At 60.2% G+C, this 17354-nt stretch overlaps 1 protein-coding gene across 2 annotated transcripts; it reads left to right on the forward strand.

The window, feature by feature from the left end:
• The first annotated feature begins 638 nt into the window (after positions 1-638).
• Positions 639-17104, forward strand: U2AF2 (U2 small nuclear RNA auxiliary factor 2). 2 transcript variants are annotated; one of them, XM_081217438.1, is made up of 12 exons: positions 639-836; positions 4639-4774; positions 5393-5437; positions 5729-5832; positions 6160-6311; positions 7625-7741; positions 7914-8052; positions 12306-12385; positions 12464-12586; positions 12884-12982; positions 13239-13487; positions 16359-17104. In XM_081217438.1, exons 1-12 carry the CDS (start codon positions 788-790, stop codon positions 16491-16493), a joined length of 1428 nt encoding a protein of 475 aa, XP_081073564.1. In that variant the 5' UTR covers positions 639-787; the 3' UTR covers positions 16494-17104. The 2 variants fall into 2 exon arrangements, with proteins under 2 accessions (XP_081073564.1, XP_081073565.1); XM_081217439.1 differs by having other exon boundaries at positions 12884-12970.
• Positions 17105-17354: the final 250 nt, after the last annotated feature.

The raw sequence follows: 17354 nt of genomic DNA on the forward strand, positions 1-17354 counted from the left end.
CACCTCTCCTCTGTCCTCCCTCCCTTTTCGGTTCCCGGAGCCGGAAGGAGCCGAAGTGCCGACGGAAAAAGTCGAAGCTATCTCTCGTGAGTGAAGCCTTCCCGAAGCGGTGGCGGAAGGAGCCGAAGTTCTCCGAGAGGGGAGGAGGGTGCTCCTGGAATCTCCGGAAAGAGCCGAAGTTTAGAAACGAGATTAATCTCTGGCTGGGTCTGAGGGCGAGCTCCGGAAACCTTCGGAAAGTGACGAAGTCTGGGACGGTTGGGATTGTCGGAAGTAGCCGATTGCTTGGACAGGGCCGGCGGAGAAGAGCGGGGAGAATCTGCGCAAGCAGTCAAAGACTGAGACAATTTGAATTTTCGGAAGAAGCCGAATTCTTAGAGGGGGCTGGGTGCAGAAGAACGCGAGGATCTACGGAAACATCTGAACGTTGAAGAGCTAATATCCGAAAAGTTACGAAAACCTGGGAAGGCGGCGAAACCCTCGCTTCGGGTGTTTTCGGAAGCAGCCGTAGCTGCTGCTCCCGAGGCTTTCCTCTACGGTCCGGAAATAGCCGACGCGTTTCGGAGCCAGGCCCGGGGGGGAGGGGCACCTCGCGGGCGCGCAGGCGGGGAGAGGGGCGGAGCCGGGGCGGGACGGGCGGCCCGGGCTTGATTAGGTAGGGGGCGGGGGAGCGCCGGCGGCGGCCGGAAGTAGCCGAAGCAAGCGGCGGAAGTAGCCGAAGCGGCCGGAGCGGGCGCGCGGCAAGGCGAGGCGAGAGCTCCACAGGGCCCTACGCGGCCGCTTCAGCATGTCGGACTTCGACGAGTTCGAGCGGCAGCTCAACGAGAATAAGCAAGGTGAGGGCACCGGGGGCGCGGGACGGCGGGCGGGGTGACTCTTGGCTTCTCTCCGTGTCCCCCGCCATTTTCCTCTTTGCTTCCCCCTCCTCTCAGGGCCGCGCGGCGCCCCCCCACCAAGTCCCGCGGGGCGCGCCTCGCTCACGTGACCTTCCGGCGTGCAGCCGCGCAGGAGGGGAGGGGAGGGAGCGGCGGGCTCAGGTCCGGACGCATGCGCTCCCTTTTCCGCGCCCCACGTGGTCCCCGGCACGCGCGGCGGGCTCGCCGGGTGTCCCCTCGAGGATTTAGGTTTTTTTAATCTGGAAAGGAGATTATATAGATTATATAGATTCGGTGTCGCAATTCCTCCTTTTCTCCCGCTGCCTTGGCACTTCCGCTTCCGGCCGGGCCCGCGGCCCGGGTCTCCACGCCCCCTTTGTTCCAAAATGGCCGTTGTGGGCCCCACTTCACGTGCGCACGGGCCGGGACGCGCGGGGGGGGCGCTTGTAGCACCGCCGCCCTTTGCGCCTAGTCCTGCGGACCGGCCGCCAGTGTCACGCCGGGCCGCTGCCGTGGGGCGCCAGGGTCGGCGCTTGTGGAAGAGGCCGCATTGTGCGTGCTCTGTGTTCCTCCCGCACGCCTGTACCCCTTCCTCGGGGCTCTGGCTCTCCCGGCGATCACAGTGCGGAATGTTTGCGTCCAATCGCTCCCTAGGCAGAGAGGCACACCCCACGTCCTGTAGGATCGCAGCTCGGGACACCTAGACTCAGCCTCGTAAATCTCAGTGTGGAGGGGAGGAGACTGAGGCTGAGCGAGTAGGGAGACCTGGTTCAGTCGGGAGGGTGGGAGGCACGTCCCCCTCGGGTGACGCCGAGTCCAAGCACGGGGCCGTGATAATGCTGATTACTTTGGGGGCCCCAAGAATGTTAGCACTGAGAGAGGCGTTAGATGGTTAACAGGTTTCTCTTGTCTTCTTATTCCTATTTGAGAGTGAGGAAGCTTAGGCCGAGGGAAGGTGGTAGGCTTGAGGCTTAAGCTACCTGTGTTCGAAGGGCCCCATGGGGCGCTGGGATTCCCCTTTCGGCCCAGCCTAGAGTGGGGTAGGGGGTGGGTGGCTGGATTAGGAGACAAGAAGTCACGTTTCGGGGTGCCCACGGGGTGTCTGTACGTCCATGATGTACCGCTTAACAGCACAGGCTTTGGAGGTGAGCAGACCTGGGTTCTAGTACCTACTTCGTTGCTCACTAGCTGTGTGCTTATTTTCTTTGTGTGTGTAGGGTGACCTTTTTTGTTTGTTTTTGTCGTTCGGATGTTGGAATAAACAGGGATGATAGGAATGATAGTTGCAGGTAAACTTTGAGCATGTGTCAGGCACTTTGTTAAACTCTTCTGCACAGTTTTTCTAAGTGGATCTTGTACCAGCTCTATGAGGCTGAAGTGATTTCCTGCCCTTTGCAGAGGAGGAAACAGGCTCAGAAAGTAAAAACTTTCCCACGTTTCAGCTGATCAGAGGCAGAGCTGACATTAAATGGGGCAACATACGTAAAGTGTGTGGTGTGGGGGTTGGCCTACGTTAAGTGCCCGATTAGTGATGTTTTATTGTGAAAGAATTCCTAGTGAAATTTCTCACTTAGGGAGGAAGTCCGGAGGCAGGTTTTCAGCTCACTCAGAGGTGGTGTTAGAGACGGGGAAGGGCAGGGAACGTTGCTTTCCAGACGTCCTTCCGCCAGGTCCCACACCTGGGGGTAAGCGTGAGTCTCGTTTAAAGAAGAGGAAAATGAGGTTTAAAGGTTTGGTTGCTGTTGCATGGTTTTATGCAGAAAAGCTGAAACCGATCCCGAGTCTGCCTGGCTGCAAAGCCATGTTCCACTAAGCTGGACAGCCAAGTGGAACTGATGGAGCCTTCCTTGGGGGCACTTGCAGGTGTGCTGCCTGCTTTCTCCCTGGGTGTTCCCACTGGTACTGGGGGGCCAGGCCCTCAGCCGGGGCATGTCCCTTGGGTTGGTGGAGTTGTTCCCACCACAAGGTGGCCACAGCATTTTGAGCAACCGTAGCTCCCTCCCTCTTCTGATCTGATCTGTGCTGTATCGGTGGGTGTGTTGGGGGCGGGTGTTACTCTTGCCTCAAGGGGAAGCTTTGCCCATGTGTTGCTCTGCCCATGGGTCTTTGTGCCTGTGGGTCTTTGTCTCTGCGGTCCCGCTTCCTCCAAGTGTCAGTCTGCATCTCCGGGGAATTAATTTCCTTTTCTGTGTCCCAGGCACCCAGCAGGTGCCACTGCTTCCTCTGTGTTCGTCGCTCTCTCCCTGCTTGTCTGTTTTAGAGCCTAAGCCACAGGAAAGGGTCTCCTGCGCACAGCCTGCCCATCTCACAAGTGTGGAGCCAGAGGCCCAAAGCCTCAGGCCAGGGCTCCTCCCCGGGCCCCGGGCCATGGCTCTGTGCTTACCTCTGGCTTCACACTGTCTGCCCATTCTCTCCTGTCCCCTTCAGCTGCCAGCTTTCAATTTATTTTTTATGTTTAGTCTTTTCATCTTCAAGGGGGCAATCCCACTGTCGTTAGTGGTTCCAGGCCCTAGGGTGTTTTCGGAGTGTTTTCCGCTGCTTAGCTGCCTTAGCTGTCATTTCAGGGTTCACCATTTCCATGCTTTTTGGCCATGGGTAAGTCACGTGGTCTCCTTGCGCCTTAGGTTTCTCATCTCTTAAGTGAGCAAGGCCTCCTTCCCAGTGTTTTCCCAAAGTAACAGTAAGGATTGAGTGCAAGTAAAACTAGCACAGAATATGGTTTTAGGCGGCATTCCAACGTTTGCTACAACGTTTTTTCCTTTTTAAGGTGGATGCAGGTTTATTCTGTTGTAGTGAAGTCCATGGCATTCTCTTATTATTTCCATCACCCTCACCCGCCGCCCTGTCCCCAGACACGTGGTAAAGTTAACACGTGTTTGAGGGGTAGTCGAGGATAGTTGAGGAATCAGTGGCGTCTTTGAACCGAGGAAATACAGTACAAACAGCGTGGTGCAGGAGCTGTACCTCCTTCAGAGGGGGAGAGGTCTGCTGGGAGCCGAGGTTTCTGCTTTGCTGGGAAGGCTGTGCTCTTGTTCCTAGGCGCCGCCCCCAAGGCGAGTGGGGGGAGGTTGAAGGCGCCAAGGGGAGCTCTGGAGAAAGCCCCCGCCCCAGCTCCTGCTGTCCTTGGCTCTGAGGGAGTGTGGGGATGGGGGGTAGTGGGCGGGCGCCTCCCCCCCCCCCGCCCCGCCAGATTCTGAAAGACACGCCTTCCTGGAGGTGGGTGTCCTGCATTGTTCAGCTGGTGGGGTGGGGATGGGTTGGGTTTCCCTGCTTCTCTGCGAAGCGGGTCCTGCCTGGCACCTGACCCGGGGCCTGATGGTGGGGCTGTGGGGGCCAGCTGGTTGAGGAGGTCTCCTGAGGGGTTGCTGGGTCCCTTCAGGAAAACATCATTGGGTCTCTTGATTCCCCAGCCTCTAGCCCTGCCCCTCTCAGGGACGACCCTGGGGTCAGGCCCCTCAGCCCTCGAGGGGGACCAGGAGCCAGCCTCCTCTGTCTTCTCTGGCTCCCCAGCTCCTCCTGAGCATCCTCAGGTACCTTACACCCCGGGGGCACTTCCAGGCCCTGTCCCCTCAGGTAACCAGCTCCCACCCCGGTCCCGAGGGTCTTTGGACTCACGTGTGGACCCAGGAAGCCTGCTCTCCCTTCCTCCATCAAGCCCCTTCCCCTTGGGGGTGGCCTCCCTGGGGCTGGGGCGAAGCCACCAGTGCGCGGGTGGGCTGGGCCGTGGCCTCCCTCAGCTCATCCTCTCCCCCGCCTTGCCCAGAGCGTGACAAGGAGAACCGGCACCGGAAGCGCAGCCACAGCCGGTCTCGAAGCCGGGACCGCAAGCGCCGCAGCCGCAGCCGGGACCGGCGCAACCGGGACCAGCGCAGCGCTTCCCGGGACAGGCGGCGCCGAAGGTACCAGGGCGGGGAGCGGGCGGCTGCGTCCAGGGGCTCCGGGGCTGGCTCCTCTCCGCGTGCACCCGGGGGAGGCGCTGCTGCTTATCTGTCTGAATCAGTTTCTTCCCTGTTCCTGGGGTTTCCTTCAGTTTCTGGTGGGTCGCTGGTGCGGCAGGTTCTTTATCTCCAAGGCGAGTCTGGTGACAGGGAGCCGCTGTGTCTGTCCCTCGGTGAGGGGCTCCCTCCTCTTGCCGGCCCTCTGGTGCCCACTGTGCGGGTCTGCGGGGTGCCGCCCTGGGAGGGGGCCGGCGGTTTCCGCTCTAACGCCTCTTCCCTCCCCAGGCGCCCCCTGTCCTCTCTGCCCCCTGGGTGAGGAAGGGCGGGACAGGTGCAAGTCCTGCCGCCTCCCACCTCAGTCTCTCCAGCCAGAAAGTGGTCTGTCTGGCCCCTCCTCCCTTCCTCTTGCTTGGGGGTGGGGGGCGCGGGGGAAACGGCAGGGCCGAGGGCGTTTGCCCGCTGCTTGTTCACCTCGGCCCTGCCCCAGCCCTGGGCTCAGCGGCCTTGGGGGGTGTGGTGTGTGGGGAAGACGAGGGTCCCCAGTCACCCCTCCCCACACCTTTCCCTCCCACCCCCCAGCAAACCTTTGACCAGAGGCGCTAAAGAGGAGCACGGTGGACTGATGTGAGCTTCTCTTCCTGCCCCTTCCGCCCCGACGTCCGTTCCCTCCGCCTCCCTCCCCTCTGTGCACCCTGCCCTGTCCTCGTCCAGCCCCGGCCTGAGCACTGGGGAGAGCCCGCCTGCCTTGCAATAGCACCCTCCCCGGGCCTGGGCACGGCCCTGACCCGGATCCTCTCCCTCCTGGAGAGAGCCGAGCTGGGCGGGGGAGCCGAGGGGAACCTGGGGGGACTTGCAGGCCCACCTTTGGTCAGACTGAGGTCGCCCTGCCCCGCTCTCCCCTCCCCCCTCCCCCAGTCGTTCCCCCCGCCACGAGAAGAAGAAGAAGGTCCGTAAATATTGGGACGTGCCACCGCCCGGCTTCGAGCACATCACCCCCATGCAGTACAAGGCCATGCAAGGTAGGTTCCGGCCGCCGCCCCGCACCCGCTGGTCCTCTGGCCCCCTCACCCTCTCGTGAGCTGGAGTGGTTGTATACTGGGGTGGTCAGGAAGCACAGCCTCGGTTTTGGGGGGGTGGCGGATGGGGTTTGCACCCTGGGTTTTCTGGCCTCTGCCTTTTGAAGCCCCTTGACAACAGCCCGTACTGTTGAAGTTGACAGCAGGGATGAAGCTGTCAACAGACCTGGTTTCGCAGAGGCGGTGGTTGCCCATGTCTGGGAGGGCGCTGCTGCTGAGCCGCTCCACGGGCCCCTGACGTCTTCTAATGCCCGTCTCTTCCTTTTGAAGCTGCCGGTCAGATTCCAGCCACCGCCCTTCTCCCCACCATGACCCCCGACGGTCTGGCTGTGACCCCGACGCCGGTGCCCGTGGTCGGTAGCCAGATGACCAGACAGGCCCGGCGCCTCTACGTGGGCAACATCCCCTTCGGCATCACTGAGGTACTGCCCTCCCCCTGCCCCCCCCGCCCCTGCCTCTCCCTGTCCCCCCACCTGTTCCTCCCCTTCCCTCCATTCCGTCCCCCAACCTGCACGGGTGAGACTCTGCTCCTGCAAGACCCCCCGGCCCCCTCCCAGACGGACCGATGGAGTTGAGCCAGCCAGGGGCCGGGCTGGGGGTGGCCCTCCCCTCCCTCCTTTCCCTCTCCCGTCTCCCTTTCCCAACCTCCTCCAGCAACCCAGAGAGCAGGCACACATGTAACGTACCTACGAATCCACGAATCCGAATCCGTGTGGAGAGAGACAGAGAGGGAGACTCGGACACGCACACACGCACATGCACACGCACACGCACGCTCCCCCTCAGTGTTTCTGACACGCCTCTTGTTCTCTGCCGCCTGTGTCCCCCATCCTCTCGCCACAACCCTCCCGTGGTCGCTGTTCTTTTATTTTTGATCGCCCCGACCTCCCCCCACCTTCCCCACCGCTCCTCTCCCCTTCCCCTCTCCCCCACCCCTTCCCGTGGCACCCCCTGAGAATCCCGAGATCAAAGAGTTGTTTCCATTTCTCTTTAAAGTGAAATATTGTGGGGCTGAGATCCCTCGTAGCAACAAAAAGTTTGCTACCGTCGTCGAAGGCAAGTAAGGTCCATTCTGACTTTCTCAACCTGCACTTTGCTACATTTGATAAACCAGCCCCCGGACTCCAGGGCCAGATTCCTCCACATCACTCTTTTCTCCTCCCCTCCCGCCCGCCCTTCCTCCCCGACCCTCTGCCCTGCGCTCCCCGCCTCCCGGCCTCTGTCCTGCATCCCTTTGCTCCTCTCTCTCTGTCTCTCTCTCTCTCTCTCTCAACTCACTCCCTCGGGTTTCCTGTGTGTCCTGCCTGCTGCTGCTTGTCCACTCTCCGGCCATTTCTGTCTTGCTGTCGCCATCGGATGTTTCTTTTTCTCACACGTTCTGTTTTCTGTTCTTCCTGCCTCTCCCTGTCGTTTGCCGCGCCTTTCTTGAGCAATCTCTCTCTTTCCCCCTGGTCTGGGCCCCGTGGCTCTCTCCACACCTCCTGGCCCGCCTCCTGGCCCCCGGCTGTTTCCTGCTGCTGCCTTCCCCCCCACCTTCTCTGATCTTTCTCCTGCTTTTGTTCCTACTGTTGATCTCTATGCCCACACCCATATTCCACTGTTCCCTTCCCTCCCCCCCGCCCCACCATCCCTCTCCCCTTACCCCCAAACCCCTCTGTGTCTCCCTCTCTCACCCTTCCCCTCCTCTCTCCACCTCCCTTCCCCCGCCCCCCCCTGTCTCCTCTTCCCTCTGCAGGAGGCCATGATGGATTTCTTCAACGCCCAGATGCGCCTGGGGGGGCTGACGCAGGCCCCCGGCAATCCCGTCTTGGCAGTGCAGATTAACCAGGACAAGAACTTTGCCTTCTTAGAGGTGAGCCGGGCATGTGGTGGGGTCAGGCCCAGCCCGTCTGCAGCAGCCCTTGTCCCCACTGGGCCCTTCTGCAGTCCGTTCTCTACCAGGTTGCTGTCCCAGAGCCCTCGGGGCTTGGGGGGCTGGCTGGCCCCTCACCCTGTCCCTCACCACCTCCTTTTCTTTCCTTCAGTTCCGCTCGGTGGACGAGACCACACAGGCCATGGCCTTTGATGGCATCATCTTCCAGGGCCAGTCGCTGAAGATCCGCAGGCCTCACGACTACCAGCCCCTGCCTGGCATGTCAGAGAACCCCTCTGTCTATGTGCCTGGTGAGTGGGGATCTTGCCCACCTTTCCCTCTGTAGGCCAGCCGGAGCTAGCGGGGACGCAGCGCGAGTGCTTCAGAGGGGATGCGTCGTCTCATCCGGCCCTCGAATGTTTGGGAGTTGGGCGTCTCCCTGTTTGCCGAGGTGGCGCCCAGCGCCCAGAGAGGGTGAGCTGTGGTCTGCTTGAGGACTCATAGCTTGTAAGTGGCGGAGCCAGGGCCAGACTGAAGGTGTTGTGGGCAGTGAGAGGCCCCTGCCCTGGACCGCGGGGTCAGTATGAGCGTGGGTGAGCCTGTGTGGATGGGCAGGTGGTCAGTAGAGCTCCTGGTGCGGGGCCTGATGTGGATTTTCCGTCGACCCCCATGCTCCGGGCCCGCCTCCGCAGCCGTGTTCTATACCATCTCAGGTTGGTAGGTGACGTAGCAGACCTGGGGTCAGCAGGACTTTCCTCTGTAAAGGGCCAGGGAGTGACTGTTGTTTGCTCGGCAGGCCGCGTGGTCTCTTGAAACTGCCCTGCAGTTGTAGCAGGAAAGCAGCCACGCGTGCTCCCTAAGCGAGTGGGTGTGGGTGTGTCCCGTATGCCTTAACATATGTGGACCCTGATGTTTGGGTGCCGTGTAACGTTCACATGTTGTAAAAACAGCCTTTCAGAAAGCCTGCAGGCCGTACAGAAACAGGAAGCGGGCTGGACTTGGCCTGCAGGCTGTTTGCTGACCCCTGTGGTTGACTGCCGGGTGGAAGTGAGGATTTGGGCCTGTGCGGGGCCCTGTTGGGGGCGGGGAACGCTGTGGGGCTGGAGGGGCCAGTGCTGCGGTAGCCGAGCTGGGGGCCCGGCTCTCAGGCAAAGGCGGGGTGAGCACCGGGTGCTCTGGGTGTGGGAGCCGTGAGCCACACCCTTGGGGGCTGAGAACGTGGGGTTCTGCTGGCTGAGGCTTCACGCTGAAGGACACCTTTTGGAAATCGGCTCTTCACTTTGTGAAATGGGGGATGTGGAGTCAAGAGAGGGTGGCGTCCAGAGAGGGTGGCACCTTGGGACCCAGGGCTGGGTCCCTGGCTCATCCCCAGTGTTTTCCACCGTACCAGTTTGGGTAAATTCAGCACATCTCTCTAACTTATTAAAAAACTTGAGAAGTTGCTGACTTTCTGATGCTTTACGTGCACGTATGTCTGTGGAGCCACCTCCCAGATCAAGTCACGGAACGTTCCTTTGTGTCTCTTTACAGTGAATTCCCTGCGTTTTAACTCATTCCTATTTACACAGGAGCCCACTGCTTCTCCTGCTTCCTGGGCCAGCACAGTCCAAAGTGTGCCCCGTGGATCAGGTGTTCGTCATCGTGACTGTCCTGTAGTACAGGGTCGGCAAGTGACAACTAGGGGCCAGATGTTTAAGATCTATCGGCACGTAGCCACTCGCACTGGCGCGTGGTTTGAGTTGCTTTTGTGCTGCAGTGGCCCTTGAGTCCTGCGGTAGGTGCTGGTGCGCCCTCTCACCGAGGAGGGGAGTGAGGCAGGGAGCGAGCAGTGACGTGCTCAGAGGCGTGATTGCTGGGACCCCGGGGGGGCGCAGCTTGACCGCAGAGTCTGCTTCGCCGTCTCCCGTGCTGCCCCACCCGTCACCTCTCTCCTGTGGAACCGGAGGCATCGCAGAGGCAGGGACAGTGCTCGGTCGCAGGCTCTGTTACTACGGCTGACCTCCTCTCTGGGATTTACCTCCCCAGGGAGGCCGGGGATCCAGCCACCAGTGACTGGGCGAGTCTGTTCCTTCCTTGGGTGCCGGGGGTGGCAGGAAAAGTGATGGTGGCTGCAGGTTAAACGTCCTCTGTAGTAAAGGTCCTATCTCGATTTCCCTTTCCACTCCAGCAAAACAGTCAACTTTAGGCTTAAAGGGGAGAAGCATTTGATAAAATTGGAGACACGCTTGGTTGGAGAAGAAACAGTGTAGGAACCTGGAAGGTAACTTCCTTATCTTGGTAAAAGGGGACTGACCTGAAACTGTAAACGTCCATCATCTGCAGCGGTGAGACCTTTACTGTGCTCCCTGACCTCAGGCCTGACTGTGCAGTGGGGCCCTAAAGACGAGATGGAAACTGGGAGCAGGAAGGCACAGCATCTTTGAATTTGTGAATTTAGCTTCACCTGAGTGCCCGCCCTGGATCAGGCTCACCCCTCAGTTCAGGGGCGAATCTGATTCTGCCTCAGGAGGCCCCTACCTGTGGGGCTTCCTCCACTCCCCCAGGAGGATCCTATGAAGCAGTGCTGGGGGTGCCAGGGGCACAGCAGTGCACGAGGCGGTTACGGTCCTCCTGCCGAGGGGCAGGTGACGCTGCAGGTATGAGAAAGGATTGCTTGGCCCCTGGGGGTCCAGGGCAGCCTTGTGGGGGGTGGTGAGGTTTTAGAGCTGAAGGTGAGAGGTAGCCCCTCTGGAAGAGAACAGGTATGTGAAGCAGGGCGGCGCCCAGAGCGTGCCGTCAGGAGGTGAGCTGCCCGGGGCTTTGACTGTGGGCATCAGCGCTGGCCTGGGTTCCCCATTTATATCCTTCTTTCCTGGTCGTGCGACCTTGAACAGGCCCTTCTCCCCTGGCAGGACCGAGTGAGCACGGAGGGGCTGTGGTTGCTGAGGCGCCGACCTGCTGCTCCCTCGTGCTGGCGCGGCCTGGCCTTCTTGGGGTGGCAAGCCCGGCCACCAGCCCGCGTCCAGTGCTCGTGCGGCTCCGTCGTGCTCATCCACACGCTCGGGGTGGGGGGTGCGAGCTTCTCCCCGTTCCACAGATGAGGTCACTGAGGCCCAGAGGAGCCTCACTCAGTGCCGTACCCCAGATTGGAGCCCAGGGAGCCCAACTCTGGTGCCCTCGGTGCCGTGTGCTTCCCTGAGGTGTGTGGTGGGGCAGGTTCCAGCCCTGGCTCTGCCACTCTGCAGCCTTGTATCCGCAGCCCGTGTCCTGTGACGGCACCCTTGCAGAGCCCTTCGCTCCCTGAGAGCTGCCTGTGAAGTTGGGGGCCCTGGAGCCTGTGACCTCAGGTGGTACCTGCTCCCTGTGCCTCAGTCTCCTCCTGTCGTGCTCTGGGTAGGGGTGGGAGAACGTGAAACGAATAGCTGGAAGGAGTTCGGCTGGGGGTGCCCGGTGTGGAGTGTTCGAGCCGTGGCCCTGGCTCCCAGACGCTCCTGCTCATCCCTCCTTGCCCAGGCTGGGTCTCAGAGGATTGCATGCCCCACCCCGATGGGGCTGGGCTCTGGTGGTTGGAGCGGCAGGGCCGCAGGGGCCGGACTGCTGGGTGGTGGTGGGAGAGGGAGCCCTTCTGCGGGCGCAGTGGCAGTGTCTAAGGCTCTTTCCCATCCCCCATGTCGCCTGCTCCTCCCCAAGGTCAGGAGGAGGTGGAGCGGGGCCACCTGGTGCCGGATTGCAGAGGAAGGCAAGGTGGTACGTCTGGCAGCAGTGGGCCTTGAACTCAAAGTCAGCAGCAGGTCCGGCCGTGTGGGTGGCGGTCCACGTTTCTATCTTCTTTGTGTCCAGCCGGCGTTGTGGAGCTCTGTGTAGCTTACGCCCTGTGGGGAGGCTCCAGGAATTGAAGGACAACGTTTCGGAAGCCTGCGAGACGTTGGGCTGAGTCCTGGCAGGCACCCGAGTCAAAAGCTCAGCGGAGAGGGCAGGATTGGGGTGGAGGCACGGTGGTCGTTAAGCCCGCTTGGCTGATGTGGCCCCCGCCTTGCCAGGGCCCTGAGTGAGCCGGGCACGTCCCAGCCCTCATGGACACCGAACAGCAGACTCCTCCGAGGTCACCTGTGTGTGACTGAGGCCAGAGAGCAGCTAGGGACACCTGTAGCTGTGCATAGCGCAGGCCCGCAGGGAAAGGTCGTGGAGGCTTCCTGGGGAGACGTGGTCTCAGCAGAGGCAGGTTGGGGGAGGGCTCTGAGTGGAGGCTTGAGGATGAAGGAGAAGTTGTGTATCCCCACGATGCCTCTCCAGCAGGCTGAGAGCCAAGGGAACCTGCCCAGGTGACACAGCAGCAGGTGGCAGGTTGGGGTGTGAGCTCATGTCTCTGACCCCAGGGCCCCGATGTGCCGCTGTGCTGGGGTCGCTCTGTGTCCCGAAGAGTGCTGCCGGGATGCGCCTCCGAGGCGGGGCTGGGGCGGGTGCATGGCTGGGAGGGACGCGGCCTGACCGGGGCTGCCGGGCCTCTCCTGCAGACGTCCACCAGGGTCTGTGAAACGACCTGGTGCTGGGACTCAACAGTCCGTCTGCTCCCTTCTCCCCTTAGGAGTCGTGTCCACCGTGGTCCCGGACTCTGCCCACAAGCTGTTCATCGGGGGCTTACCCAACTACCTGAATGACGACCAGGTAGACCCTTCGTCTCCTCCCGCCCCTCCCCCGTCACAGCCTTCGTCCAGACTCTCATGGCGTCTTGGCCTGCCACAGGTAAAAGAGCTGCTGACATCGTTTGGGCCTCTCAAGGCCTTCAACCTGGTTAAGGACAGTGCCACAGGGCTCTCCAAGGGCTACGCCTTCTGTGAGTACGTGGACATCAACGTCACAGATCAGGTGAGCCCTGGGACCCTGCACTGGCGTGTCTGTCCTTGCCCTTACCCTGCTCTGTATCCACGCTGAGGTCTCCCTTATTTAGGATGGGTGGGAGGAGGCCAGCCCAAAGCAGGGCCAGGCGTGGGGGCCCCTTTCCCTCGGTTCTAGCTCTTGCCGAGCTCTCACCCCTTTGCCTTGCCCTCTCCCCTACCAGTGTCCGGCTCTGGGGTAGTGGGGCTTGCGGGGAGGTGTCAGGCTACTGGCCTCTGACCTGTACCTCTCCTCTGCGTGCCCCCATCCCGCGTTCTCCAAACGCAGGCCATCGCAGGGCTGAACGGGATGCAGCTGGGGGATAAGAAGCTGCTTGTCCAGAGGGCAAGCGTGGGAGCCAAGAATGCCACGCTGGTGAGCCCCCCGGCACGTCATCTTCCATTGGCTAGGGGACATCTGGGGGTGGGGGGTGGGAAGGGGCCGGGGGGCGTGCTGGGTGGGCCGTCCTAAGCTCTGCCCCTGGCTTTCCTGGCCAGTGCTGGGAGTGGGTGCCTGGGTCTTCAAGGGCAGAGCAGGGTCTTTCCCTGGGATGGCGTCTGGCGGGGAGGGCTCGGGGGAAGCGGGCATGGAGGGGGCGAGGGCGGAGCTGCCCCGTGACGCCCCTGCCCCTGCCGCCCCACAGAGTACCATCAACCAGACCCCCGTGACCTTGCAAGTGCCTGGCCTGATGAGCTCCCAGGTGCAGATGGGTGGTCACCCGACTGAGGTCCTGTGCCTCATGAACATGGTCCTGCCTGAGGAGCTGCTGGACGACGAGGAGTACGAGGAGATCGTGGAGGACGTGCGTGACGAATGCAGCAAGTATGGGCTCGTCAAGTCCATTGAGATCCCCCGGCCCGTGGACGGCGTGGAGGTGCCCGGCTGTGGAAAGGTGCGTGGGAGCGCGCTCTCGTGAGCGTCCCCTGTCCCTACATGTGTGCGGGCACACACGCACACCCACCCCCTGCTCTGACCCAGAGAGAGCAGGGCCTCTGGGGGCCCAGGCCTGCGGCGAGAGGCAGAGCGCGTGCTGTGCTGCTGTGGCTGAGGACTTGCCTCTTGCTTCTGTATCGAAGCAGCTTTGGTTCAGAACCTGTGATCTTGGGTAAGTGGTTTGGCGTTGTCTATGGAGGGGGGAGAAAAGTGCTAAAAAAAATAGTCCCCAAAAGTAGTCCCCAAAGCAGCAAACCCACCTGTGTCTGCCGGCTGCCAAGTACTCTGCTGAGCTCACCTGTGTCAATCCTGAGCTCTCGCAGCAGCTCCGAGCCCTTCCCCACAGTTAGGTTTCTGATTTCTGGCGTCTGATTCTGAGCTCACTGAGCCACGTTGTCTCTGGCACTGTGCCAGGTGCCAGCATCTCACATCCCCCCTCGGGATGCCTGGAGCGTGCGTGGCTGCTCGCCCCGTGGGTCAGCGGGACGCCCACGTTAAGAGACAGCGCGTGTGCTGCCTCCGGTGGTGGCTGGGAGGGGAGCAGCGTCGCGCTGGGCCCTGTGTTCAGGTAGGAAAGTCGGGAGCTGGTGAAGCCCGAGCGACACCCAGTTCTCGCGGCAGGCAGGTGGGGTCCTGGCAAGAGGCAGCGAGGTGGCTGGTGTAGCCGGAGGGGGTGAAGCGGAGAGCAGTGGGGCCACGTGGGTGCTAGGAAGCATGCTGGCTGTTCTTCCGAGTGAGGTTGGGGGGAGCCTTCACAAGGTCTTAAACGTGGGAAACACCTGGCACATAGAGGTGGCCCCTTATAGTGTGGGGGGATGGGTGGGCATGGAGTGCAAAGCAGAGCTGGGAATTTGGAGGGGTGGGGGGTGACAGCCGTGTGATGTTTGGAGCTTTGGGAACTAACAGCTTGTGGTCATCTGGGTGGACGACGGTGACCTGATTTAGAGCAGGCAGGAGGATGGAGAGAAGTCAGCGGCCTGTGAATGCCGGGACCCTGGTGGCTGATCTGGGTGTGCCCGGGGAGGGGGAGGAGCCGGTGAGATGCCCAGCCTTCTGGCTTTGGTGACCTGGCAGAGGTGGCAGGTGAGAAGCAGGGGACATGAGCAGGTCTGGGGGGAGGGGACGATGGTCAGTGTTGGGGGCTGGCTTTGGGGTCCTGAGACCCCAGCAGAGATGTTGCGGGGAGCAGTGGGCTGGACAGAGCTGCTTCCAAGTTTGAGGTCGGGTAGGCACCCTGGTCCCTGCTCAGGTGTCAGGCTGGACAGACTTGCCAGGGAGCAGTGGAAAAGCATCGCGGGTTGGGGCAGAGGAGGGTGGGGTGGGGGCAGGAGGGGAGGGTGGGCTGCACTGGGTTTGGCCTGTGCTCCTACCTGCCCCTAACTGCTGCACTGGAGACACCCCGTCCATGACAGCTCAGTCTCCTTAGTGCGGTCGTGGCTCGAGAGAGGAGAGCCTGGAGGCTGCCTGGAGGCTGCCTGGAGGCTGCCTGGGGGCTGAGGACGTGTTTGTGGGGGACTAATTGAAAGACCCGGACTGGTCTCAGGGATCAGTCTATGTGATTTGTTTTTAAACTTTATTACCGTTCTTTTCAAACATAAGAGTAGAGAGAAACCGTCATAGCAATGGAGTTAAGGTTATAGTATAATGTTTTTAAAGTCATATTCTAGTATGTGTAGCAGTGTCTTGGTGGCCCGTCGCCCAGCTTCAGGTTACCAATATCTTACCATTCTTGATTTCTGTATATTCAGCTTCCCATCCCCCCCCCTTTTTTCCCCCTGAAACAAGATATATCTCATGTATCACTTAAGTACAGTTCTCTATCTGAACTCCTGATGTTTTGGGCCTGGTCACTCTTGCTTTGGGGCCTGTGCTGTGTGCTGTAGGATGTTTAGCCCCATCCCAGCCTCCACCTACTAGATGCCAGTAGTGTTACTCATGCCTTTGTGAGGATGAAAATCATCTCTAGACATTGCCAAATGTCCCCTGGGGACACATTCACCTTGGTTGAGAACTGTTGCTATAAACAGATGACTTTAAAAAATTATTGAAACCATACAGTACCATTAGTACGTTAACAAAATTACTGTTAGTATCTGTCTACCCAAGCCATGTTCCGATTTCCCTTACTGCCTCAAAAATGTCTTTTTACAGTTGCTTTGATCAAAATAAGGAACCCTGCAGTTTGGTTTCAAACTTGCTTAAAATTTATCAATTTTGTCACTTCTTTTGTTTCGTTTTGCAAGCCGTTTTGCTTGTTGAGGCATTAGGGGGCATGTTTTATAGAACTCCCCATGTTCTGAATTAGACTGGTTATAGCCACCCCTCCCTCCACTTCTGTAACTGGTGGTTCAAGCAAGATGAGAAGCTTGAGCAGATCAAGGTTCACTTTTTTTTTTTTTTTTTTAATCAACCTGGGTTTGAATACTAATTTGTCAGCTTTCCTTACTTCATCCCTTGTCTGGGGGAGACACCCATGGCTCTTGGGGTGGCTGGGGGAGCACCCAGCATGGTGCCTGGTACAGGGGAGACACTCAGCATAAGCGACTGGTCTCCTTGAGCTCACCCCTGTCCCCTGACCTTTGGGGCTCTTGACTTGAGCTTCCTCTGCTCTCATTCTCCATGCCTCTGCATGTCTCTGTCATTCTTTGATCCTGGGGTGCTGGAGGGTGTTTGGTAAACCTCTCTCCCTCCTATCTCCCTAACCTCCCTCCCTCTCCCTCCCGCGGAGTTCTGGGTTTGGGTAGATGCTGGCTGGTTGCTGTGAGTGAACCGGCGCATCCTTGGAGGCCGGGAGGCCTTGGTCTTCACAACCTGCGTCTTGTTCCCACAGATCTTCGTGGAGTTCACCTCTGTGTTTGACTGCCAGAAAGCCATGCAGGGCCTGACGGGTCGCAAGTTCGCGAACAGAGTGGTTGTCACAAAATACTGTGACCCCGACTCTTACCACCGCCGGGACTTCTGGTAGAGGCGGTGGGGGAGGGCAGGGGCAGGGCTGGCTGGGGCTTCTCCCCCTCCAGCTCCCCCTCTTTTCCCCCTCTGAAGACGATGGGCAGAGGAGTGACAGCCGAATGACAGCCGGCAGCAACTGGAATGGCAGCGATTAAGGGTTGGGGGTGGGGGTTTGGGGCGGGGAGGGGACAGGGGAAGTGCGCACACAGACCCACACAGACACATGCACCCACAGACACAGAGGGAAGGGGTGGGGAGGGGGTGCACAGCAGGGCGGGGTCGGACCCCCACGGCCCCTCCCCGGAAGTCTCTCTTCCCTTATGCCCCCTTTCTCTCCCCTTCCCCACCTTAGAAACATAGCGTGTTTATATTTTATGGCCAAACTATTTTGAATTTTGTTGTCCGGTCCCGATACCCTGCCCTCTCCCCTTTCAGGACCACAGCTCCTGTCCTTTTGGCCTCTGGTCCTCTCCACCGTGTCCTCCCTGGTTTCTTACATAGTTGATTCTCTCTTTAGTCTCCCCAGACCTGCCCCCCACCCCGTGGCCCCTGTCCCTCTCCTACTCTCTGTGGCAGTTTCATATTTGCTAAGACGAATTTGCTCATTAAACATTTTGTTGTATTTTACTTTATGGAGCTGCTCTGTGTCCGGTGTGTGTAACCCCCTCCCCTCCAGTTCTCAGGGGTTCCCTTGGCCCCAGGCCGAGGCTCGGCCTTGGGAGGCCCAGCTGTCCGCACTGTCGATCTGGCATGGGCACCCGTGCCCTTGGCACACCCGAGGTGGCACACCCCGCCTGCGTGGCCTGCTGCTCTAGGACGGGTGTAGGGCGTGGCCCCGGGGAGGAGGGTGCAGTGGACGGGCCCCCGCATGAAGGGA

Source organism: Mesoplodon bidens (genome assembly GCF_964165515.1).
Source record: "Mesoplodon bidens genome assembly, chromosome: 18".
Taxonomy (NCBI): Eukaryota; Metazoa; Chordata; class Mammalia; order Artiodactyla; family Ziphiidae; genus Mesoplodon; species Mesoplodon bidens.